Below are 27,299 nucleotides of genomic sequence, written 5' to 3'. Positions count from 1 at the left end.
ACGATCAACATATATGATACATTAAACCCATTAAACAATGTCATCACAGAATGAAAATAAATAAGAAATTTATGTCTTCTACTTTTACACACTGGATCAGTTCATTTCGTCTTCTGCTTTCTGTCATTTTAGGCGGTGGAGGTCCGCGGTAGGACTTCTCTGTTGTGTTACATAGGAACATAGGAAGGAACAGGAGTAGGCCAAAAATGGTCCATCGAGCCTGCTCTGCCATTCAATATGATCATGGCTGATCTAATTTATGACCCAACTCCACCTACCTGCCTTCTCCCCATATCTCCCAATTCCTCTATCATGTAAAAATTTATCTAACTGAATTTTAAATATGTTTAATGAGGCAGCCTCAACCACTTCCCTGGTTAGAGAATTCCAAACGCTTTCTGGAAATCCAAATATACAACATCAACCTGTTCCCCTCTATCCACTGCACCCATTATATCCTCAATGAATCCTAACAAGTTTGTCAAACAAGATCTTCCCTTTCTAAAACCATGCTGAGTCTGCCTGATTGAACCCTTACGTTCCAAAAGTTTCACTATTTCATCTTTAATGACGGCTTCAAGCATTTTTCCAACTACAGATGTCAAGCTAATTGGCTGATAATTTCCAGTCTTCTGCCTACATCCCTTCTTAAAAAGTGGTGTGACATTTGCTGTCTTCCAGTCTGCCTCCCAGAATCCAAGGAATTTTGGTATATATGACCACCAATGCATCAACTATAACTTCTGCCATTTCCTTCAGAACCCTTGGATGCATATCATCAGGACCATGTGATTTGTGTGGCTTTAGTCCCATTAGTTTCTCCATCACTATTTCCTTTGTAACAACTATTTTATCAAGGCCCTCCCCAACATTCGCATCCTTAACTCCACACTTGGGCATGCTGGATGTGTCTTCCACCGTGTAGACTGACACAAAATATTTGTTTAATGCCTCGGCCATTTCCTCATTTTTTGCTACCAGTTTTCCTTTCTCATCCTCCAAGGGTCCTATGTTAACTCTGACCACCCTCTTCCATTTTATATATTTATAAAATTTTTTTGCTTTCTGTTTTTATATTTTGTGCCAATTTACTTTCATAATCCTTTTCCTATTTCTTATTACCCGCTTTGTAACACCTTGTTGCCTCTTAAAGTTTTCCCAATCTTCCAGTTTCCCACTGCTCTTTGCAGCTTTGTATACCTGCACCTTCAATTTTATACTCTCCTTTATTTCCTTTGTTAACCACGGTTGATTTTTCCATCCCTTGCTGCCCTTTTTCCTGACCGGAATATATTTTTGTTGAGCATTACAAAATATTTCTTTGAAAATCTTCCACTGTTCCTCAACTGTTTCATCAATTAGCCCGTGCTCCCAGTCCACTCTGCCCAATTCCTCCCTCATCCTATGGTAGTCACCTCTGTTTAAGCATAATATATTAGTTTTAGATCTATTTCCCATTCCATCTGAATGAGAAATCCATGCACGGTTCCTAAATTTGTTTGAATACTGTGATGTTATTTCTTAAATTATATGTTATCTTTTCCAATGGAATACATTTATTCATTTCGATGTACCATTGCTGTATTCTCAGGCTATCTTCTAATTTCCAGGTTGACATAATTCATTTTTTTTGCTACAGCTAGGGCTATCATAATAAATCTTTTTTGTACTCCATCCAAATTGAGTCCAAGTTCTTTACTACTTATATTACTTAGAAGAAAGATCTCTGGGTTTTTTGGTATGTTGTTTTTTGTGATTTTATTTAATACCTGGTTTAGATCTTCCCAAAACTTTTCCACTTTCTCACATGCCTAAATTGCATGTACTGCAGTTCCCGTTTCCTTCTTACTGCGAAAACATCTGTCTGATACTGTTGGGTCCCATTTATTTAACTTTTGGGGCATGGTGTATAGCCTGTGTAACCAATTATATTGTATCATGCATAACCCCATGTTTATTGTATTTCTCATAGTTCCGGAGCATAGCTTTTCCCATGTTTCATTCTTTATCTTTATGTTTAGATCTTGTTCCCATTTTTGTTTGGGTTTACAGCTTGTTTCCTCGTTCTTTCTCTTGCAGTTTGGTGTACACGTTTGTTATAAATCTTTTAATTATCATTGTGTCTGTAATCACATATTCAAAATTGCTTCCTTCTGGTAACCTCAGCCTGCTTCCCAATTTGTCCTTCAAGTAGGTTTTCAGTTGGTGGTATGCAAACTTTGTACTGTGAGTTATATCATATTTGTACTTCATTTGTTCAAAAGATAATAATTTATTTCCCAAAAAACAATTTTCTATTCTTTTGATCCCTTTTCTTTCCCATTCTCTAAAGGAAAGGTTATCTATTGTGGAAGGGATTAGTTGATTTTGCGGCAATATTGGTTTTGGTAGTTGATCATTTGTTTTATTCCTTTCTACGTGAATCTTCTTCCAAATGTTGAACAGATGGTGAAGTACTGGTGAATTCCTATGTTGGACCAGCTTTTCATCCCACTTATAGTATATGTTCAAGTACCTTCTCCCCTATTTTATCTAGCTCTAATCTGGTCCAATCTGGTTTTTCCCTTGTTTGATAAAAATCTGATAAGTATCTTAATTGTGCTGCTCTATAATAATTCTTAAAGTTTGGTAGCTGTAAGCCCCCTTGTTTGTACCATTCTGTTAATTTATCTAGCGCTATCCTCGGTTTCCCCCCTTTCCATAAGAATTTCCTTATTATTTTCTTTAGCTCCTTGAAGAATTTCTCTGTTAGGTGAATTGGTAATGATTGAAATAGGTATTGTATCCTTGGGAAGATATTAATTTTAATACAATTTATCCTTCCTATCAGTGGTAAGTCTTTCCAATGTCTAAGTCGTCTTGTAATTTCTTCATTAATGGCTGATAATTTAGTTTGTATAGATGGCCTAGATTATTATCTAGTTGTATACCTAGGTATCGAATTGCTTGTGTTTGCCATCTAAATGGTGATTCTTTCTTAAACTTTGTGAAATCCACATTATTCATTGGCATTGCTTCACTTTTATTTGTGTTGATCTTGTACCCCGATACTTCTCCATATTGCTTCAATTTCTTTTATTGATATTTCTGGTTCTGTTAAGTATACTATGACATCATCTGCAAATAGACTGATTTTATATTCCTTCTCTTTTATTTTTATCCTTCTTATTTTATTTTCTGTTCTTATCAGTTCTGCCAGTGGTTCTATAGCTAACGTGAACACTGAGGGAGATAGTGGACATCCCTGCCTACATGATCTGCTTAATTTAAATTGGTTTGATATATATCCATTTACTGTCACCTTCGCCAATGGTCCCTTATGTAGTGCTTTAATCCAATTAATATATTTCTCTGGTCGGTTGAACCTCTGTAGTACTTTGAATAAATAATACCATTCTACTCCGTCAAAGGCTTTCTCTGCATCTAAGGCAAGCGCCACTGTTGGCGTCTTGTTTCCTTGTACTGCATGGATTAAGTTAATGAACTTACAGATATTGTCAGTTGTTCATCTTTTCTTAATAAATCCAGTTTTATCTAGTTTTACTATTTTTGGTACACAGTCGGCCAATTTGTTTGCTAATAGTTTAGCTATTATCTTGTAATCTGTGTTAAGTAGAGATATTGGTGTATACGATGCTGGTGTTAGTGGATCTTTCCCGGTCTTTGGTATTACTGTAATTATTGCTGTTTTGCATGAATCTGGCATGTTTTGTGTTTCTTCAATCTGGCTCATTACTTCCAGGAGAGGAGGAATTAATAAGTCTTTAAATGTTTTATAGAATTCTATTGGTAGTCCATCCTCTCTCGGCGTTTTATTGTTCGGTAGTTTTTTTATTATCTCATGTATTTCTACTATTTCAAATGGTTCTGTTAATTTATTTTGTTCCTCTATTTGTAATTTTGGTAGTTCAATTTTAGCTAGAAACTCATCTATTTTGTCTTCTTTCCCTTCATTCTCAGTTTGATATAGTTGCTCGTAGAATTCCTTGAAGTTTTCATTGATCTCCGTTGGATTATATGCAATTTGTTTGTCCTTTTTCCTTGATACCAATACAGAAGGTCTTAAAGCACTTCATTCTTTCTGAACCAGAGACCCAACCAGTCACCCTCTACCACTATCCTCCTCTGCCTGGCAGAACCTGTTCTCATTCTAAACAACTCCTTCAACTCATCTTACTTCCTTCAAATCAAAGGAGTAGCCATGGGTCCCCACATGGGTCCCAGCTACACCTGCCTGTTTGTGGGCTTTGTGGAGCAATCCATGCTGCAAGCCTACACAGGCAAGATCTCCCAACTCTTCCTCCGCTATATCGAGGACTACATCAGGGCTGCCTCATGTACCCGCAATGAGCTGGACAACTTCATTCACTTTATAAAAAAAAATTATTTAATACATCACAATATAACCAATCTCTAATAATATTTACACAAACTTTGTATGTATATATACATAGTGACCTTTTCCATTTTCTCCCCAATCCCCCTCACTTCCACCACCCCCCCATAACGATAAGAGAAAAGAAAAACCAGAACTGAAAGAAATAAAATTTAAAAAACAAGAAAAGGGAGTGTGTCTTTTAAATATTCTGTGGTTCACTTTTTCCTTACAGCCAACTTCCACCCTGATCTCAAACTCCCCTGCTCCATCTCTGATAACAATCTCCCCTTCCTGGATCTCTCAGTCTCCATCTCAGGACACAGACTTTCCACCCACATATTATAAACCCACCAATTTCCACAACTACCTTGACTACACTTATTTCCCCTGCAAGGATTTTATTCCCCTTCTCTCAATTTCTCATTCTCCACTGCATCTGTTCCCAAGATTATGTCTTCCAGTCCAGATCTTCCGAAATGTCCACCTTCTTCCACAAATGTGGCTTCCCCTTCACCACCATCAACTCAGCACTCATCTGCTTCTCCTCCATTTCCCACTCATCTGCCCTGGCCCCTCTGCCCCCAGACCCAACAAACACACAATTCTCCCTCATCCTCACTTATCACCCTACCAGCCTCTACATCCAACACATTATCCTTTGGAATTTCCAGCACTGACTACAGTATCCCACTACCAGACACATCTTCCCCTCTCCTCTCTGCCTTCCATAGAGGCCGCTCCCTCCCCACCAATCGTCCCCCGGTACCTTTCCCTGTGACCGCAACACTTGCACCCACATCTTTTCCCTCACCATGGACCAGGGCCTTTCAAGTGAAGCAATACTTCATGTGTGTATCCGCAGGAACTATTTATTGCATCTGGTGCTCCCTTTGTAGCGTTCTCTGAATTGGAGAGACTGGGCACAGATTGGGAGATCGCTTTGCTGAGCACCTTCTCTCCATCCACAACAGCGACAGAGACCTCCCAGTAGACAACCATTTCAGTTCTGTGTCACACTCCCATGTCTGTCCATGGCCTTATGTACTATCCTACCAAGACCACCTGTAAACTGGAGAAACAACACCTGATTTTCCATCTGGGCACTCTCCAGCCGGATGGCATTAATATCAACTTTTCCAGTTTCTGCTAACCTGCTCTCTTCTTCCCCCATCCCACCCCCTCCACTTCCAGCTCTCCTCCCTTCATTTCTCTCTATTCACTCAGCCATACCTCTCTTCGCCACCACTTACCTCGGCCTTTGTGACCACACCTCCCCCCCTTACCCTTTTATTCTGACACCTCCTGACATTTTTCCATACCTTGATGAAAGGCTCAAGCCTGAAACGTCAGTTATGTATTTTTTACCTTGCTATATAAAGGACACTGTTTGACCTGCTGAGTTTCTCCAGCACTGTGTTTTTACTTCAACCACTATGTTTACAGATTTTCACGTTTTACTTCAAACCAAAGAATTCCAATTCAAAACCACGATCTCCTGAACAAATCCTATTTAACTACTGAACCTGCTTTAGTGCTTTCCAGGTTTGGTCTGAGAACACCCTTTATCGAGATACTGCTGGACCTGCCAAGCGTTTCCAGCATTAAAGAGCTCTTGCCCGAAACGTTGCTACATAAAGTATACTATTGAACCTGCTGAGTTTCTCCAGCATTGTTTTTACTCCAGCATTTTCTGTTGGGTGACCTTGAAACGTGGGAGCAGGTTTTACTTCCTATGGGTCCACCCAAAGCTTTCAAGTTCGCTGCATGGTTTTTGATTGGGAGGGCGATCGAGGCTCACTCATGTGCACTTTGCACTCCTTCGTTGCCCCCCCCCCCCCCAATTCTGTCCCGGGGCGGTTCTATCCCATTGTCTTCCTGATCTGGGCCACGTTCCAAATGTGCACGCGCGAGTCAAAGCCGAGCTTCGCGCCCACTGACAGAACATTCCACCATTGTCCCCGGCAATGAACTGCAACGCTCAGCTGGGACTCAGATTCCGACAACCGGAGCAACAGTCAGTGAACTCCTACCCCCCGCCGAGTTAGGACTCGGACACTTAATCCCCTTTTCTCTGTTTAATTCCATTTTTTTTATTGCTCGTTCTCTTGCCGTCAGACTCACCCGAGGTCCCAGCGCCGAGATTGAACGCCATGGCACCACGCGCCGCTCCCGTCACCTCATTCTGGTCCGGGTGGAGTAACCATGCACCTTTACAACGTTCCGATCATCTTGCTGCAGCCGGAGGCTTTAATCAGTTACCGCCATCGTTCATTGAATGAAGTTAATCGCGCCAATGGGAGAATTGCACCCGATAAGAAACAAACAAATACGTTGATAGATATATGATTTTTTTTTCTAATAGCTCCATATTACTGATGCACAAGGTAGATATAGTGTCACAATGAAGTGCAGCAATGAGACATTTGTACAAGCCTTCAGGTAATAGGAATATTTATATATTAAATTATTACAGGTTCATTAACATAGGATCGTAGATCTCATGTTTGCAGAATAGTGCAGAGCTGTTTCGCCAAGATTGGTTGGCAAAGTACTCTGTGAGAGTCATGATGCGATTTCTATCTGAAAATTCCATTTTAAAAAGGCAGTTCACTTTGAAAATTCCATTCTCTCGTTTGATTCCTCAGATTAAGTCATTTGTAATGAAATTAGGTTTAGCCAATTTGGAAGAAGAGGCGAAATTAGATTCTCAGGAAGGGGTGGATACTGAGAGAATGCATCCTCTGGTGGAAATATCTTCTCAGAACCAGGGACCGTTGCTTCAGAGTAAGGGTTGCCTAGTTTGGTTATATGCAAGGAGGAATTTCTTCTCTCTCAGGGTCCTGACTCTTTAGAATTCTTTAACTCAGAATGACAAGGAGTCAAGAGGTTTGGGCGGAGGGGTGGAGGGAGGGGCGTGGGGGACTGGTGGTGAGGCCAAGATAGGAGAAGTCATGATTTTGCTGAATATCAAAATAGGTTTGAGGGACTGATTGGCCTGGTCCTATTCCTGTTGTTTCTGATTGTGAGCAATTCTGGACGCCATAAATAAGGAAGGATGTGCTGGCATTGGAGAGGGTCCAGAAGAGGTTCATGAGAATGGTCCCAGGAATGAGAGATTAGCTTATGAGAAATATTTGATGTCTCTGCGCCTGTACTCTGCAGACGTGCGGTGGTAAATGTGCTGATCAGCTGAATCATACCCCTGAACATCAATACCCCTGATCATAAAACCCTGCAAAAGGGACCTGGACACAACCAGCGGTGCAGTGCTAATTATTTTAGGTGCCAGAGCTCTCCAAAAACCATCAAATATCCTGTTATTAGCAGTATTCCCCCACCCCCACACTCACTGCCAGCCACCACCTCCTCTCCCCAACCCTCTCCAAAAACCATCAAATATCCTGTTATTAGCAGTATTCCCCCACTCTCACACTCACTGCCAGCCACCACCTCCTCTCCCCAACACTCACTTCCGTAAAATCCTCTGCATTCAGAGTCGGCGTCAGAAAAAATCTAATGGAGGGCCACAGCGTAACCTTGGGGGCGGGGGGGGGGGTGGGTGCGCAGGAAACACCAGTGTATCTATTCACAATAGTGCCAATGACAAGGGTGGCCAATGCATTAAAATAAACAGCGACAAAGAGGTGGCTGCTGTGGGAACCAAGGAGTTAAGTAATCATGGAAAAATACAAAGAATGTCAGAGTAGAACAAAATGGATAAACCACATTGGTAGGAATGATGAGTCATAAGGGTACACGGGAGGTGTTGATTAGAACAGAAGATTATGGCCCAGACGAGAACAAAATAAATAATTAGAAATATCTAGGGTATGGATTGACTTCTGATCAAAACAACAGGATGTTCTGGCTTTGGGGATTAAGATAGGAGGTCTACACCATAGATAATTGCAGAACAGGAAATTGCTTGAGATAAATCTTATGCAAGGAGTCTATCAAAGAAAGCTAACTCTTGGTCAGTGTAACAATGTTGATCTCTATAAACAGAAGATACTAGACGGTAGGAGTCAGTCTTGGGAAATAGTTCACCGAGAAGGTGACCTATGAACTAATGACTGAACCAGAGCTCTGTTAAGTTTTATTCTTGTGCTATGTAATAAACTGATTGTGAAACCGAATACCTTCTCCTATCACTTCATTCAACGAGCACGCTGGACTCAGCCAATACATAGACCAAATTGAGGGTAGGGTAAAGCTAGAGTCCGACAATTTGGTGACCCCGACGTGATGAAGATGGAGAAGTGACGGAAGAGAAAGAGACGAAACAACGGTCGATTATGGTGTAGTGATAACAACAAGTGGCCACTCACAAAAGGAGGTAAGCAGACCCCTGTTTAAACGAAGGTCTGCTATTGGCAATGATAAAATTGTGTGTTGTCACTACTCTGTAAAAGTCCTAGTAGAAGCCAATGAATAAAGCATATGGAAATACAGGGTTAGAGTCCCCTGGAGAAAACAGGGGTTAGAGTCCGTAGGAAGGAAAACGGGGGTTAGAGTCCCCTGGAAGGAAAGTGGGGGTTAGAGTCCCTCAGGAAAAACAGGGGTTAGAGTCCCCTTAGAGGAATAGGGATTAGAGTCCCCCAGTAGAGACAGAGAGGAAAGGGTTAAAGTACTTTGCCAAATAAGAATTAGTTAACATATTGTATAACAGTTATTTATTTTAGTATTGTGCAAAGTTTTTCTTTTGTGTTTTCAAGAAAGTGTGAAGGTTCAAAGTAAGTTGACGGGTGGCAAAATTCTACCAGGTGAGATACTCATTAAATTATATACGAGGTCTGAAGGGGAAAAGGTCGGAACATAAGATGGAAGGAGAATTTAGGGATGACTGTCAAAAGTACGGGGGATGTGAATGGATTCCTCCATCTGTGAACCAGCAGTGGGAAAAAACAAGGAGTCAATTGGTGGGAGGCCTACCAAAGGGAGAGGAAGTAAATGCTATGAGGCGATATGATCAGATATGGAAGGAAATGCAGAGTCAGGGGAAAGTGCCGCCAGGATTAGAAAAAATCAGCCACCTTTTGTACCTAGGAGAAGCCGAAAGGGAGGTGGCAAAGGAGGTACAGGAACATGAGAAAAAGGGACAAGGGTCTATCTGAAATAGAAGAAAATTTAAACAACAGAAGGAAGCGAAGGAACAGAGGAGGGCAAATTTACATAATATGACATTGCGTTGCATGGCTGTGGAAACAAACCTTCAGCATGCTACTAAAAAGGCATCCCCTATCCAAAAGGAGAAAAAGTGGGAGGAGATGACAGGGGAGGTTAAGCCATCAGCCCTGCTCTATCCAAAGTTACCAGAGACATTGCCTCCACCTTATCCAATTCCCCAGATGCCAGTGATGCAGATAAATGAAGGAATAGTGAATGTCACTGAAATAGGAGGACAAGAACTCCAGGAGGCGAAGGAGAGACTTAAGATAGTTGTGCAGGAAAGTATGGAGGCAATGAAGGAATTGACGAAGGGAATACAGGACGATGTATGTAAGTAAGGGAAAATAGTATGCGACTGGAAAGAATAAATAAGAGAGAACAAGAACAAACACTTGAGAATGCCTTCTCGTTAGGAATGCCAGAGGATCACTCCACCCCTCATAATAGACAACAGGAAGAAGAGGAGGCAATGAGGGGAGGTGACCCAGTGAATGTAAGATGGCAGCGGGAAAGAGTCCAGGATGAGGAAAGTGAGATAGCGAGTGTAAGTGTGGAGAGCAAGGATGAGGAACAGCTGGTCACTATTACGGGAAGAATGATTACACACAAAGGACAGGGTCAGCGAAGAGTCACTCCCCTCTGAGATATGGATTGTGAGATCGGGATGAATTATGTCCTCCAGAAAAGTATGGACAGATGCCACTAATCTATAAGGGACCGCAAGTAGGCGAGAGGTATCAACCATTCTCGTTCACTGATATGAATTGTGTTTTGGACAAAATGCCACCTCCTAGGGAGGAGGAGCATGGATGGGAAAGTTTTGCCAACATATGATGGGACACAAGATTGCAATGGGAGATTGGAGAGCATTATCAGGCAAACAGTTGGGGTTATGGGAAATACAGCAGGTAGAAGTGGTTGCAGGAACCACCATGTACCCGGATGCCGAACCATTTGCAAAATATGCTACAGCACTAGGATGTGCAATGTGGGATGTTTCCCGTTCGCCCCGGTGTCATGCAGTCCCTGACATTTTCCATTAAGGAGGATGAGGAAGTTTCAATCTTTTTGAGTCAGTGTAAAGAGATTTGGACGAATAAGGTAGGAGTCCACCCAGCCACAGGACCTCTAGAGACGACATTGTTTAGGTCAGCTGTGGTGAGCGGTTTACCAGCAGTAGTCAGGAAGGCATTAGAAAATAACCCTGATATTCCTGGTTGCTTGACCAAGCAATGGGAAAAACATTTGACCCATCACATAAAGCGGTATAGGGCTAAGCAAGAGGTGGAGAAACAAACTACGGAGTCTGCACAGGTGCAACTCCTTAAGCTCCAATTGGAAGAGGCTAGGAAAAAGGCCAACGAGGCAAAAAAGAATCCCTCGAAGGGTGCAAACCAGATGGTTCAGCAGCCGCCGCAGCCACCACAAGGGAGTAATACAAATTGGCACCTGGCTCCAAATTGGGCACCGGGTCCCACCTATGGGGGCAGGACTGAGGGTCCAATGGGGGGATTCCGAGGAAGAGGGAGAGGCTGGGGTGTTCCCCGAATGCCACCATCCATATGTTTTGGATGTGGTCAACCAGGACACTGGAAAAGAGAGTGCCCCCTAGAATGGGGTCCTCAGGGCACTATGGAAAGGGGATCTGGACCACCACAATATGAGCCTTGGGTCCAGCCCCAGAGATCATCAGTGCCACCCCCGGTACATCAAGCACCCCATGCGGCTATAGGTCCGACGGGACAATTCCCATTGCTGACAGAGGAGGAGCAATGATACCAGCAGTGATGGGGCCCGAGCATCCAGGAGCAGGCTGGGTTGGCAGACTCCTTCCTACAGATAAAAGTGATGGACATGGAAGTATCCTTTTTAGTAGATACGAGTGCTAGATTTTCGACACTTACCGGTGCTAAGTTCAAATCTAAAATATCATCCCTTAGCATCCAGTTGATAGGGTTCTCGGGTACACCAGAAAATCTGCCATTTTCTACGCCACTAGTCACTTCTGTGGCAGGACAGACTTTCGCACACCAATATATTTTGTTGACAATGTGCTCTACTAATCTTTTGGGCAGAGATCTGCTGGTCAGGTGTGGAGCATCAGTCCTTTGTGGACCCAGCGGAATAGAGGTCATCTTTCCAAATGGATATTCAGTGAACTGTTCACTAGCTATGCTTTGTTCCGGTTCTCAGATGTTGTTGTCAGCCACTGGAAGATCCTCGTCTGAGGGACTGTGGGCTGACATTTACTGGGGACTGCTGGAACCGGAGGACCTACAGAGGGGAGGGCTGCTAACACTTTACAATCAATGGAAGCTGTGGATCCAGACGTTACACCCGTATACCCCTCCTTTGAACCCCCTCCATATTACACTCTTACGATAGAGATGGGGAAGAGATTTATCAGCATGCATTTTATGAAGAAGTTGAGGGCATGTAATGGGAAATTAATTCGGACTACATAGTGTTAGGAAAGGAGGGAGTGGCCACTACGGTTGCACTGACATCTGAGTAGCTTGAGTGGTATGCGATGGCCGGTGAGGCCATCTCCCATGTTACTCTTGCAATCGGCACTAATCACCAGGCAAAGGATTTGGGACCAATGTGTCGGAACTTGATGTTCTTGAGGGACTAGTCCGATACTCAAATTCCGACGGTGCAGTTTTCTCCACCTGGTCAGGTGTATAGGATTTCGCACCCTTCAAAAGATCGGGTCCTCCTTGAGCATAGACAGATTGAACGCTTTCATGGTAGAGAAATGATGGATCATCCCGACTCTGCCCCTATGTTAGATTCTCTCCCTGAGGACCTTTGGTCAGCGGGACCAGCAGACGTGGGTTTTTGCCAGCAGGTTGATCCCATAACCTTTGAACTTTCGGATTATACTCCCATTTGGCAGACACAGTATCCCCATAAACCCGAGGCTGAAGTGGGTCTGGCAGATACCATTGATGGCTTAATGTATTCAGGGGTGTTGGAGCATTCGTGTTTGAGTTGGAATACGCCCATCTTACCTGTTCCAAAACAGGACATGGACAAATATCGGATGGCCCATGATTTAAGGCGCTCAATGGTATTGTGCGAACACCCACAGTTCCGGTTCCAAACCCATATACCGCCATGACTGCTTTAACCCCTGACCAAGTGGTTCTCTTGTATAGATTTAGCAAATGCTTTCTTTTGCTTACCGCTGGCCGAGCAATTGAGAGATGTGCTTTCCTTTGTGTATAGAGGTATAAAGTTATGCTATACTCGACTGCCGCAGGGTTTTATCTTATCCCCAGGATTTTCAATCAGGTTTTGAAAGAACAACTGGGAGAGCTAGTACTGCCAGGTGGGGTAGTTCTGATCCAATACATAGATGACATCTTATTGGCAGCACCTGATCATGTCTCCTGTCTGGAGGCCACAAGGCTCCTGCTAATGCAGCTCTTCACGGCAGATTTTAAGGTCTCTCGTTTAAAGTTGCAATGTTACAGACAAGTGGTCTCCTTTTTTGTAAGAATGGTCTCAGGGAAAGGTACAGGACTATCCCCTGTGCATCAAACAGCGATACTACATCACCCAAAACCAAAGACAGTTAAGGAGATGCTTTCGTTTTTGGGTTTGACGGGTTATCATAGGCAGTTTATCCCATCGTATGGTGAGTTGACACATCCACTGTGAACTTTGGTAAATGAGCAGGGGTTGAGGAATCTGGGGGCTACACTTTATTGGAATGCACAGGCCAAGATGAGTTTTATTCTACTTAAGCAAGCTCTTACAACCACCATAGATTTGGCGATTCCAAATTATAGAGACCCTTTCTTTTTGGATGTTTCTGAAAAAGCACACACAATTAATGGTGTCCTTTTTCAGATAAAAAGAGGGTGGAAGATGTGTGCTCATGTATGTGAGTATCACACTGGATCCGACTGAAGACAGACACACACCATGTACAAGACATGGGGTGGGGGTAGCAAAAATTTTACAAAAGGTGGCACACATGGTGATGGGACATGCCCTGATGGTATTAACAACACACAATATTGTGGCATTTGTGAACTCAATGGCGTTTTCAATGATGTCACTACGGCAGACAAGACTGGAGAAGATCTTGAATGCTCCAAATATTACGTTTACCCATGAAGGCATTAATACGGCAGACAATATGGGAGAGGGAGAACCACATTGTTGTGAAAAGAGGGTTCTAAGGGATATTAAAATAAGACCTGATTTACAGGCAACACCCCTGAGAGAACCAGACGAAACCTTATTTACAGATGGTTGTTGTTACAGACACCCCATGGACGGATTAAAAGCCGCCTATGCGGTAGTACGGAAAACTACAGAAGGATTTGAAGAAATTATTACAGGGAGAGCAAGAGGAAAGGAGTCAACACAACTACAGGGAATGATAGCAGCATTAGAATGGGCAGAAGGAAAGGAGGTAAATATATATACAGATTCGGCATTTGTGGTAGGGACAATACAGGTTGAGCTTAGTCAATGGATTAGAAGTGGGTTTTTGGTAAGGACCCCAATTAAACACGAGAAGGATGTTAGGAAATTGGCTGAGGCCCTCCTGAAAGTAGCAGTTATTAAATGTAAGGGCCATGATGAAACGGATACGATGGTAGCTCAGGGAAATCAAGAAGCGGATACGGCTGCAAAAAGGGCAGCAGGGTACGGCCCTCAGTTTATTATGATGCAGGCAGAGAGAACGGCACATGACTTATTGCCACCTTGTGAGGTAGGAGTAGTAATTCAGGAACAACCGAAGGCCTCACCCCAGGAAATGATGGTATGGAAAGAAACAAAGATCAAGGACTGTGGAGATCAATGGACGGTAGGCCAGTATTACCATCTGGACTCATGAACCCCCTCCTGGAGGAGGCGCATGGTTAACCCACTGCGGGAAGAAACAGGTGATAAGGTATTTGATACATTGGTGGCACCCCTTCCTGCCGGCAATGGTGGAGAATCATATCAGAGAGTGTAAGGTATGTACGACATTTAATGTCAGGGCGACTGTGAAACCTCATGAGGAACAGTTTCCATTGCCTGGGTTACCAGGGCAGGAAATCATAATTGATTACACGGACATGATAGAGAGGGTAAGGGGATATTGATACCTCTTTGTAGCAGTAGATGTGTATACAGGTTGGCCGGAGGCAATCCCTGCCAAAAGAGAAGATGCAAAGACAGTAATTAAGTTCCTAATCAACCAGTATATTCCTAAACACGGATTTCCTATGAAGATTAGGTCGAATAATGGGACACATTTTAAGAGTAAAGATTTACAGGAGGTAGAAGCGGTGTTGGGATTGAAACATGCCTTTGGAACGGTGTATCATCCACAATCCCAAGGAAAAGTGGAGAGAATGAACCAAACAATAAAAGGTAAGATCAGGAAAGTGCAGGCACGGACCAAATTAAATTGGGTGGATGCGCTGCCCCTGGCATTGATGTCAATAAGGAGTTCGTTAAGTTCTGTGACAGGATTTACTCCATATGAACTACAAACAGGGTACCAGTTTCCGGGACCTGGAGCAGGGATTCAGACTACGAAGGAAGAGGTAAGCCCCATGAGATGCAAGCTTTATTATGATAAACTAACGGCTCTGGTATCAGCTTTTTCACAACAGGTTGCAAGTACCAAACGAAAAGGTGAAACCCCGATACCATCAGTTGCTGAGTGCGTTCTGCTAAAGGTGATCAAGAGAAAGTGGTCGGAGCCCAGGTGGACAGGGCCCTACAGAGTGGTGGGGAGAACATCCCACACAGTTCGACTACAAGGAAAAGGAGAGACTTGGTATCACCGGAGTCACTGTGTAGCAATGGACCCACCTACACGGACAGTGGAACAGACTCGAACGGAGATGACCGAGACCCACTGAATAAACTGTTGGATTATGGTTACTGTATATCAGCAAATCTCTTGGTGCCTGCCACATTGACCACCGCCAGTGGGCTGATAATGCCTCAAACCGTGCATCTTGGTGCCTCACAGTTTGGCGGGCAGCAGCCTCCTTTGAAGAAGACCGCAGAGCCCACCTCACTGACAAAAGGCAAAGGAGGAAAAACCCAACACCCAACCCCAACCAACCAATTTTCCCTTGCAACCGCTGCAATCGTGTCTGCCTGTCCCGCATCGGACTGGTCAGCCACAAACGAGCCTGCAGCTGACGTGGACTTTTTACCCCCTCCATAAATCTTCGTCCGCGAAGCCAAGCCAAAGAAAGAAGAAAGATATCAGCATTTGGAGTGATATATCCACATTGCAGTTGACAGAATGACGCGGTTGATTGTGATACCATTGGTGTTGACAATAGTAATTTTAGTCATAGCCATAGCACTAACACAGCATGGGGGCTAAAGGGAATACGAATAGAATGTAGGGAAATTTTACGTGCGCAGCGGGAGAACGATGTGTGATTGGGAATGGAACGATCGTATGTGAGGGATGTGGGGTATCTTCCCATCGATGGTACACTGAAATTATTCTGAGTAAGGGGAATCAGTTAACCTGACGATAAAATGGGAACCAGGAGTGACAATGTTTTGTGAAGTCAACATTAACTCTTCCCAATATGAGAATAAGGAATGGCTAAGGGAGTAGCTAAAGAAGAAGGAAAATTTGACCAACAGTATTAGCTATACACCCAATTGTAATCTTGGGAGTAATTCTTATCCTTTTAATTATAATAGCATATATATTGGGAATTAGAGTTAGAAGGCTGATTGCCACAGTAGCAGGTTTGGTTGCTGAAGTGGAGGATCGTACTAAGTCGGTAGGAATTCGATCCGAATTACTCACCTTAAAACACGACGGAGAAGCTTAATTGGTTGGTCTCATTTTCATGAGACCAAAAGGGGGACTTGTTGGAACCAAGGAGTTAAGTAATCATGGAAAAGTACAAAGAATGTCAGAGTAGAACAAAATGGATAAACCACTTTAGTAGGAATGATGAGTCATAAGGACACACGGGGAGGTGTTGATTAGAAAAGAAGATTATGGGCCCAGATGAGAACAAAAGAAATAATTAAAAATATCTGGGGTATGGATTGACTTCTGATCAAAACAACAGGATGTTCTGGCTTTGGGGATTAAGATAGGAGATCTACACCATAGATAATTGGAGAACAGGAAATTGCTTGAGATAAATCTTATGCAAGGAGTCTATCAAAGAAAGCCAACTCTTGGTCAGTGTAACAATGTTGATCTACATAAACAGAAGTGACTGGACAGTAGGAGTCAGTCTTGGGAAATAGTTCACCGAGAAGGTGACCTATGAACTAATGACTGAACCAGAGCTCTGTTAAGTTTTATTCTTGTGCTATGTAATAAACTGATTGTGAAACCGAATACCTTCTCCTATCACTTCATTCAACGAGCACACTGGACTCAGCCGACACATAGACCAAATTGAGGGTAGAGTAAAGCTAGAGTCCGACACTGCCATGTTGTTTTTGGCATTGTATAATTGAGAGCAAACGGTAGGACAAGGAAAGAGGACATGTGTCAGTCGTGTTAGAAACAGGTTCCTTGTATGTCCAGAATAGCGCTCAGCAGAGGCTGGGGGTGGGGTGCCATGATGACGCCAACCCTGCCTGTATTTAATATGTGGCCACAGTTAAATTCCCCACTAGTTAAAATTCCATGCTTGTTTATTTTGCCTTTTTTTTTACAGAGGTGCTGGAGCAGCACTCCAGAGAACTCCATCTGCACAGCACCCCTGGGCACAACACAGGTAAAATCCTTCCCCACCAAGAACATCTACAGGGAACGCTGCCATTGGAGAGCAGCAGCAAGCATCAGGGATTCACGCCACACAGCACATGCTCTGTTCTTGCTGCTACCATCAGGAGCGAAGATGGTGGCGTTGCTGCTGGTGCCATGGGGACTGAAGGAGTGGAGAAGCAGCGCTCCCGCGGGGTCCAGCTACCCAGTCAACTGCTGTCAGCTCCTCATGGGCTTGGAACGGCCTGTTAAGCTGACGCTACTTTTATTTGAGATCCTGTGACATCGGGGTTTGCACCCAAGATGACAGAGCCTCTGATCAGTAGCAGGCACGTGGGGTTGCAGACAAAGGGGAAGCCAAGGACTGGAAAAGTGCACCATGTCGGGAAGATCACACCCCATCTGAGAGGGAGAAGGAGAAGAGATGATTCACAGGACTGTGACTACAGAGGTGGGCTGCTGACGACTCAAGGCGAGGAACTCATGGGAACTACGGGCTGCTGGAGATTGTTATCAGGAGACTTGTATCGGGATATGAACTGCTGGAGACTGTCTTGAACTGGATGGAGGAGTACTAGGTATCAGAAACTGGACTGTGTGGCTGCGGGGGCTGCAGAAGTGCTGGAGGCAAATTTACAGACATTTGGTGCCTCGGGGGATTCTCTTTTGCTTCTATTTCTCTGACTGTAAGAGGCGCTTAGGCGAATCTGTCTGCCTTGCAGCAGGCAAAAGTAAATTTCATGTAATACTATACTGTTTTATTACTTTTCAATAAATTGAATCTTGAAAGAGGTATAGGGGTCACAAGACTCGTGCCACCAGATTCAGGAACAGCTGCTACCCCTCCACCATCAGACTCAACAACAAACTCAGTCAGGGACGCATTTAAGGATTCTTACTTTTGCACTTCATTGATTTTTTTTCTCTCTGCGTTGCCCAATTTGTTTACATTTCTTTATTTGTTTACGTGAACATTGTGTAGTTTTTTTTTGCACTACAAATCAGTGGTAATTCTGCCTTGCATGCAGGAATAAGAATCTCAGGGCTGTATGCGTTGTCATGTATGTACTCTGACAATAAATCTGAAAACTGAATCTGTACTTGCTGGAGTCTATAAGGATGAGGTGGGAATCTCTTTGAAATATTTCAAATATTAAAAGGCCTGGATAGAGAGAACATGGAGAAGAGGGGTAATTCTGCCTGCCCTCAGGAAAAATAATATCAGGGTTGTATGTCATGTATGTACACTGATAATAAATCTAAATTTGAAATCTGAATCAATAGTGGGAGACTCCAGGACCAGAAAGCACAGCATCAGAATAAAAGGATGTCCCTTTAGAACAGACATGAGGAGACATTTCTTGAGCCCAAGGGTGGTGAATCTGGAATTTGTTGCCACAGACAGCTGTGGAGGCCAAGTCAGTGGGTAGATTTAAAGTGGACACTGATTTAAAGTGGACATCAGCCATGATTCGAATGGTGGTGTATACTCAATGGACAGAATGGCCTAATTCTTCTCATAAGTCCCATGGTCTTTTTATTTGTCAAACTTGTAGTATCAGCATCAAAAGAGCAAAGTAGTCAAAATGTAAATTACTTAAGTACACAAGAGAAACAAAGATTGCAAATTCTGTAATCTTGAACGAACAAAGAGAAGGGGGAGAAAATGGGAGAGTCAGGAAAGAAATGGTCAATGGATTAGACCAGTGTAGTCTTGATAAAGGGTCATGGCCCAAAATGTTAACTGACCATTTCTAATGAAAATTAGTTTATTGTCATATATATTGTATAATGCACATATACCTTGAAATTCTTACTTGCTGCAGCCGAACAGTACATTAGCCATGATTCAAATTGTGGCCCAAACTTGATGGGCCAAATGGCCTAATTCTGCTTCTACATCTTTTGGGTTTTTTTTGTAACATTTTATTGATCATTTTAAATATATTTAACAACAAATATACCAAATACAAAACATCAAGAGAACTCCTCCCTCCACTCCTCTCCCCTCTTTAAGACCTATTAAACAAAGAAAGAATGAAGAAAAAGAAACACAAAAAAAATCCCATTGTCAGTGTGTACAGTAAAACATATGGAGACACGATAATACCAGTGTTAAAATCTTTACAGAGGTCTACTGGCTAGTCAGTAGCAATCGTAACCCTATATTGGCGGCAGTGAGGCACTTATATGCTCTAAATACGACTGCCAGATTTTTAGGAAGGTGTTTTATCTCCTTCCAAGATTGTATGTGATCTTTTCAAGTGGTATGCAGCTATTCATCTCTGATGGGAGTCAGACTTTCATGTAACTTCTATGCATTGGTTTTATGTTCTTAAAAACAACTTTCACAGTACACTTATTTGAATTATAGAGACGATAAATTTTTAAAAATATTCACAGTTATCCTCATGCAAAAGAATGCAACTTAGCAAAAGTAAAGTACTTTCATGATGTCTGAGCAGTCGATGATTGCTTTGTGACCTTCTCTTTGTTATCTCATTACAAGTTGACTTGTCATTTTAAGATTTCCCATTAAATCTAATGTAATTGTTAAATGCGGGTCCCGCTGCCGCCCGGGGGGCCCGAGGTCCTGTTGCTGCCGCCGCCAGAGGCCCGAGATCCTGCTGCTGCCCGGGGGGCCCGAGGTCCTGTTGCTGCCGCCGCTGGAGACCCGAGGACCTGCTGCCGCCTGGGGAGGCCCGAGGTCCTGCCTGAGTCTGCCTGAGATAATGGCCGCATCGCGGGGCGAGACAGCTAGCCGAGACCGGGCCTGCCCACACCGCTGCCCGAGCACTGAACACAGGCCACCGTCGCCAGGGAAACCCTGGCAGCCCGCACAGCCCAACCGTTGGCAGCCGAGCCCCGGGCCAGGAGTGGTCAATGAGAACTGTTTAGTGTATTTCAGAGTTTAATACACACCTCAAAAACCAATAGTCTAAACACTAACAACTGTGAACTCCATTTCAGAGTTCTCTCCAGTCTTCAAAAAATTTTCTACTAGAACTTTTCTTTCTGATCCTCAACCAATACTGCATCCCTTTTACTCGGCTACAGCAGGAGTAAACGCACGCAGGCCGATTCCAGGGCGCACCACTCCATAACTGTGGACAGCGGTCATAGATCTCCAGAAATGGTTCGACCTAAAAGGGGAGGCAGGCCTCTTCAGCCCGGTTAAGCAACCTGCATAGGAGAAGGTCACTCTGATATAAAACCTACGACCCAAGGACCTCGCTGCCACGTCCCAGCTTGCTTGGCCACGGCACACGAACCATGGGTGTAAAGGGTGGGGCCAGGACTGTGCACACTGCACTCCACCTAAAAGCTCCTGTGCGCAGGCCCGAGGACAGGTCCACGTCCTCCCCCTCAAAAGATGCACACAAACTCAAGCTAGCATGCTGGAACATCAGAACCATGCTAGACAAGGCTGACAGCCACTGACCTGAACGTCGGCCTGCCCTCATCGCACATGAACTCCTCAGACTCGACATCAACATAGCCGCTCTCAACGAAGTCCGCCTTGCAGATGTAGGCAGCCTCCAAGAACATGGCGCGGGCTACACACTCTACTGGTCTGGCAAGCCTCAGGCTGAACGATGTCTATCTGGTGTTTGCTTCATGGTCAAGAATTCCATTGCCTCCAAACTCGAAAACCTCCCGACAGGCCACTCTGACCGGATCATGTCCATGCGACTCCCCTTTCAAAACAAGCGACGCATCGCTCTCATCAGTGTCTATGCTCCAACCCTTCAGGCGGAACCAGCAGAAAAGGACAAGTTCTACACTGATCTGCGCAACCTCATCCAACGCACCCCTACAGCCGACAAGGTTGTCATCCTTGGCGACTTCAACACTTGCGTCGGCAAAGACTCAGAAACCTGGCCAGGAATCCTTGGCAAACATGGTGTCGGCAAGTGCAATGACAACGGGCGCCTCCTGTTGGAACACTGCGCAGAGCGGCGGCTTGTCATTACTAACACCCTTTTCCAGCAGAGAGACAGCCTGAAGACTACCTGGATGCATCCCCGATTCAAACACTGGCACCTCCTGGACTATGTTCTAGTGTGAGGAAGAGACAAACGAGATGTGCTCCACACCAGGGTCATGCCCAGCGCGGAATGCCACATTGCCACCGGCTTGTTCGCTGCAAGCTCAACCTTCTCTTCAAGCCAAAGTTCAAGAACAGTGGAGCCCCCAGAAAGAGGTTAAATGTTGGAAACTTGCAGTCAGACGTAGTGAGAGGAAACTTCCAGGCAAACCTCCAAGCAAAGCTCGAGGATGCAAACTGCCTCATGGACACGTCTCCTGAAACCCTCTGGGATCAGCTGAAAACAGCCATACTGCAATCCACTGAAGAGGTACTGGGCTTCTCCTCCAGGAAAAACAAGGACTGGTTTGACGAAAACAACCAGGAAATCCAGGAGCTGCTGGCAAAGAAGCGATCTGCCCATCAGGCTCACCTTGCAAAGCCTTCCTGGCCAGAGAAAAAATGAGCCTTCCGTCTCGCATGCAGCCATTTTCAGCGCAAACTCCGGGAGATCCAAAATGAGTGGTGGACTAGCCTCGCCAAACGAACCCAGCTTAGCGCCGACATTGGCGACTTCAGGGGTTTTTATGAGACACTAAAGGCGGTGTACAGCCCCTCACCCCAAGTCCAAAGCCCGCTGCGCAGCTCAGATAGCGAAGTCCTCCTCAGCGACAAGATCTCCATCCTCAATCAATGGTCAGAACACTTCCAATCCCTTTTCAGTGCCAACCGCTCAGTCCAAGAATCCGCCCTGCTCCAGGTCCCTCAACAACCATTGAGTCTAGAGTTGGATGAGGTCCTTACCCCGGAAGAGACATATAAGGCAATTGAACAACTGAAAAGTGGCAAAGCAGCAGGTATGGATGGAATCCCCCCAGAGGTGTGGAAGGCTGGCGGCAAAGCTCTGCATACCAAACTGCATGAGTTTTTCATGCTCTCCTGGGACCAAGGAAAGCTGCCTCAGGACCTTTGTGATGCCATCATCATCACCCTGTACAAAAACAAAGGCGAGAAATCAGACTGCTCAACTACAGGGGAATCACGCTGCTCTCCATTACAGGCAAAATCTTCGCTAGGATTCTCCTTAATAGACTAATACCTCGTGTCGCCGAAAATGTCCTCCCAGAATCACAGTGTGGCTTTCGCGCAAACAGAGGAACTACTGACATGGTCTTTGCCCTCAGACAGCTCCAAGAAAAGTGCAGAGAACAAAACAAAGGACTCTATATCACCTTTGTTGACCTCACCAAAGCCTTTGACACCGTGAGCAGGAAAGGACTTTGGCAAATTCTAGAGCGCCTCGGATGCCCCCCCAAGTTCCTCAACATGGTTATCCAACTGCACGAAAACCAACCAGGTCTGTTCAGATACAGCAATGTGCTCTCTGAACCCTTCTCCATTGACAACGGCGTGAAGCAAGGCTGCGTCCTCGCACGAACCCTCTTTACTATCTTCTTTTTTTTAAAAATTTTTATTTTTCACACCATAAATCACATTAGCCATGATATACACTATTTCTTTTTTACACATATACAGTGACTTTTTCTCAGCCCCCCCCTCCCTCCTCCCAAGCCACCCCCCCACCCCCACCCCTCTCATCCATTTTAGGTATACAATCTAGGTTGCATTAAGCCAGTCAGACAATGTTGGCATTCAACAAAAATACACCAGAAATTCTACTGAGTCCATTCTTTTCTTTCCTTCTCCTTCCATCAACTTAGGTAATGTTTGTCCCCGGTAGGTTTTCGCTATTGTATTTAATGTAAGGCTCCTATACTTGTTCGAATATTTCAATATTATTTCTTAACCTATATGTTATTTTTTCTAATGGAATACATTTATTCATTTAAATTTAGTAGTTTCTTCCTTTTAATTTGGTTATGTATTCCATTAATATTTAAAGTCATATAGTTCAGCGTAGCCCTTTTATATTTTGTTTATCTTCTCTTTCCGTTTTTCCATCATTACCTTTCCTCCTTTTCCATTTCTGTTTTCTTATTTTCAACTCTTTATAAGACAACATTCCTACAACATCCAACATTTTCCTTATTCTCCTATTTCTATCTTATTTATCCCCAATCTCCCCTTCCCCTCCTGAGTTGTCCTTTATCCCTTGTCGGACAACCACATCTCCCCTCTCCATTTGGATTTGCGAATCCACTCGCAAGCGTCAACTGATTTTGCAGTGACCGCTATTTCCCCCCACCCCGCCCCCCCGAAAAGATTTCACTTTTCATATGTCACAAAGGTCACTCTTTTAATTCCCTCCTTATTCTCTCTATTCCATTACCTTCCCTTATTAATTCTTGTCTATACTATCTATATTTTCCTCTAAGTACAGATACATTCACGTATGCACATTGTCTCTATTCACTCTTATACCTCTTTACCCGCATACATATCAATCGTGATCATTTTTACTCTCATTACCCGTCTTCATCCCTCAGTCTATTTTTGTCTTTACCCACATACATATCAATCGTGATCATTTTTACTCTCATTACCCGTCTTCATCCTTCAGTCTATTTTTGTAATTGTTCTGCAAATTTTCGTGCTTCTTCTGGATCCGAGAATAGTCTGTTTTGTTGTCCTGGAATAAATATTTTCAATACCGCTGGATGCTTTAGTATAAATTTATACCCTTTCTTCCATAAAATCGCCTTTGCTGTATTGAACTCTTTTCTCTTCTTTAGGAGTTCAAAACTTATATCTGGATAAATGAAGATTTTTTGCCCTTTATACTCCAGTGGTTTGTTGCCCTCTCTTACTTTTTCCATTGTCTTCTCCAGTATCTTTTCTCTTGTAGTATATCTTAGGAATTTTACTACAATAGGTCTTGGTTTTTGTTGTGGTTGTGGTTTAGAGGCCAATACTCTATGTGCCCTTTCTATTTCCATTTCTTGCTGTAGTTCTGGACATCCTAGGGTCTTAGGGATCCACTCTTTTATAAACTCCCTCATATTCTTGCCTTCTTCATCTTCCTTAAGGCCCACTATCTTTATGTTATTTCTTCTGTTATAATTTTCCATTATATCTATTTTTTGAGCTAGTAGTTCTTGTGTCTCTTTAGTTTTTTTATTAGATTCCTCCAATTTCTTTTTTAAGTCTTCTACCTCCATTTCTGCTGCTACTGCCCGCTCTTCCATCTTGTCCATTTTCTTTCCCATTTCTGTTAAGGTCATCTCTATTTTATTCATTTTCTCTTCTGTGTTGTTTATTCTTTTTCTTAAATCATTAAATTCCTGTGTTTGCCATTCTTTAAATGACTCCATGTATCCTTTAATAAGAGAAAGTACCTTCTTTATCTTGCCTTTCTTTTCTTCTTCTATTTCACTGTACTCTTCCTCTTCCTCTTCTTCTTCCTCTGGGTTGGCCATCTGTTGTTTCTTTGTTGCCCTTTCCTTCTCTTCTTTCTTGTTTCTATTGTCTTCTGTGGTCTCTTCTTGCTGCAGGTGTTCTGCAGCTGTCGTTGCCGGCTGTGGAGATCGACTCCCCAGCTGGTCCCCCCTCCCGTCGGTGTGTTTCTTTTCATTCGCATCGCGCATGCGCAATTCCTCGCGCATGCGCGGTTGCGCACTTTTACTCGGCTCAGCGAGCCATTTTTGTAGTCCATTATTTACCGACCTGAGGGAGCGGGTTTCTCTCTCCGCAGCGGGCCTCTTCGGACAGGTAAGGCCTTCACCTTTTTCCTCCTTTGTCTTCTCTTCCTCTCTTCTTACCGTTGCTTTCGATTTTTCTTTTTTTGTCGCCATCTTCTTTCCACCTTTATACTCACTTTTCTGTAACTTTTATTTCTGTGCCTTTGTGTTTTCCTTTGTTTTTCCCGACTTTTCTGGAGAGGGCTGGAGTTCACCGTCCGGCCACTACTCCATCATGTGACTCCCCCGATTCAGCCTTTCCTTTACTATCTTCTTCAGCATGATGCTGAAACAAGCCATGAAAGACCTCAACAATGAAGACGCTGTTTAAATCCGGTACCGCACGGATGGCAGTCTCTTCAATCTGAGGCGCCTGCAAGCTCACACCAAGACAAAAGAGCAACTTGTCCGTGAACTACTCTTTGCAGACGATGCTGCTTTAGTTGTCCATTCAGAGCCAGCTCTCCAGCGCTTCACGTCCTGTTTTGCGGAAACTGCCAAAATGTTTGGCCTGGAAGTCAGCCTGAAGAAAACTGAGGTCCTCCATCAGCCAGCTCCCCACCATGACTACCAGACCCCCACATCTCCATCGGGCACACAGAACTCAAAACGGTCAACCAGTTTACCTACCTCGGCTGCACCATTTCATCTGATGCAAGGATCGACAAAGAGATAGACAACAGACACGCCAAGACAAATAGATAGCGCCTTTGGAAGACTTCACAAAAGAGTCTGGAAAAACAACCACCTGAAGAAACACCCAAAGATCAGCATGTACAGAGCTGTTGTCATACCCACGCTCCTGTTCGGCTCCGAATCATGGGTCCTCTACCGGCATCACCTACGGCTCCTAGAAAGCTTCCATCAGCGCTGTCTCCGCTCCATCCTCAACATTCATTGGAATGACTTCATCACCAACATTGAAGTACTCGAGCTGGCAGAGTCCGCAAGCATCGAATCCATGCTGCTGAAGACCCAACTGCGTTGGGTGGGTCACATCTCCAGAATGGAGGACCATCGCCTTCCCAAGATCGTGTTCTATGGCGAGCTCTCCACTGGCCACCGAGACAGAGGTGCACCAAAGAAGAGGTACAAGGACTGCTTACAGAAAACTCTTGGTGCCTGCCACATTGACCACCACCAGTGGGCTGATATCGCCTCCAACTGTGCATCTTGGCACCTCATAGTTCGGCGGGCATCAACCTCCTTTGAAGACCACAGAGCCCTCCTCACTGACAAAAGACAAAGGAGGAAAAACCCAACACCCAACCCCAACCAACCAATTTTCCCTTGCAACCGCTGCAACCGTGCCTGCCTGTCCCACATCGGACTTGTCAGTCACCAACGAGCCTGCAGCAGACGTAGACATTCCCCTCCATAAATCTTCGTCCGTGAAGCCAAGTCAAAGAAAGAATTGTTAAATGAGAAGTAAAACTTGAAAGTAGTATATAAGTTCACAGGTCCTGAAATAATAATTTTACAACGTGTAAGAGTAAATTAAGATGATCATTTAGTACATATTTCAGATCCTGAGAAATCTATTCCTCCAATGTTATCTTTGCTTTCCCAATTTGATAGTTTCTCTGGATATAAATTGAATCTTTATAAGAGAAAATTATTTCCAATAAACATACATGTATCTGTTTATAATCACACACATTTAGAGAGGTTAAAGATAATTTTACCTACCTTGGGGTTAAAATTACCAAAACATAAAAATATCTCAATAAATTTAACCTTCTTCCTTTGATAGATTATGTGAAAAAATCTTTCTAAATGGTCTCCATTGGCTTTATCTTTAATAGGTCATATTAAAATGTTAAAAAGATGATAATCTTATCAACATTTTTGTATTTATTTTAAGCAGCGCAGTTTTTAATTTCAAAATCCTTTTTTGATAATATTGACTCCAAAATATCTTCTTATATTTGGAATAAAACAAATGCCAGATTGAGTAAATTCTATCTGCAGAAAATGAAGAAAGATGGTGGTATGGCTTTACCTAATCATAGACTCTATTATTGGGCAGTTAACATCCGCTGTAGTGAAGTATTCTATACTGAGCTTCTAGAGACGTCAGTGTACATGTTATTGAGTTGATGTATATGCTGTGCCATCTATTGCAAGACTGACACTCTGGTGTTGCATGCTGGGCTTATATACATCATTGCTTCTGTCACATAGTCAGGAAGTGACATAATCAGCACAGATTAAAAACCCATGTTGGGTGCAGGTCAATTTCCCATATTTTGCACAGTATGTCCACCATTTTGGGAGCCAGTTTGCTTGCTCATAAGTGGGTCGCCACACCACTATATTATTTTCAAGATTTACTCAATAAATATGAAAGTCCTTATTGGGTAG

The 27,299-nt window shown here is 43.6% G+C and overlaps 1 protein-coding gene across 2 annotated transcripts in view; it reads right to left on the bottom strand.

Moving 5' to 3' along the window:
* The window catches only part of nup54 (nucleoporin 54), an 83,500-nt gene extending 56,449 nt beyond the window's left edge, over positions 1-27,051 (bottom strand). The window contains exons 1-2 of one of the 2 annotated variants that reach the window (XM_069925497.1): positions 26,938-27,051; positions 6,500-6,623 (exon numbers count right to left, since the gene is read on the bottom strand). In XM_069925497.1, coding sequence (XP_069781598.1) covers positions 6,500-6,530 — 31 coding nt within the window. In that variant the 5' untranslated portion in view covers positions 6,531-6,623; positions 26,938-27,051. Of the gene's footprint in view, positions 1-6,499; positions 6,727-26,937 lie in introns of those variants that run through there. The other variant, XM_069925496.1, reaches the window with a different exon arrangement.
* Between the last annotated feature and the right edge of the window lie 248 nt (positions 27,052-27,299).

Source organism: Narcine bancroftii, chromosome 3 (assembly GCF_036971445.1).
Source record: "Narcine bancroftii isolate sNarBan1 chromosome 3, sNarBan1.hap1, whole genome shotgun sequence".
Classification (NCBI taxonomy): domain Eukaryota; kingdom Metazoa; phylum Chordata; class Chondrichthyes; order Torpediniformes; family Narcinidae; genus Narcine; species Narcine bancroftii.
Note: the sequence above shows the minus strand (reverse complement) of the source record. Positions and strands in the feature narration are given on the sequence as shown.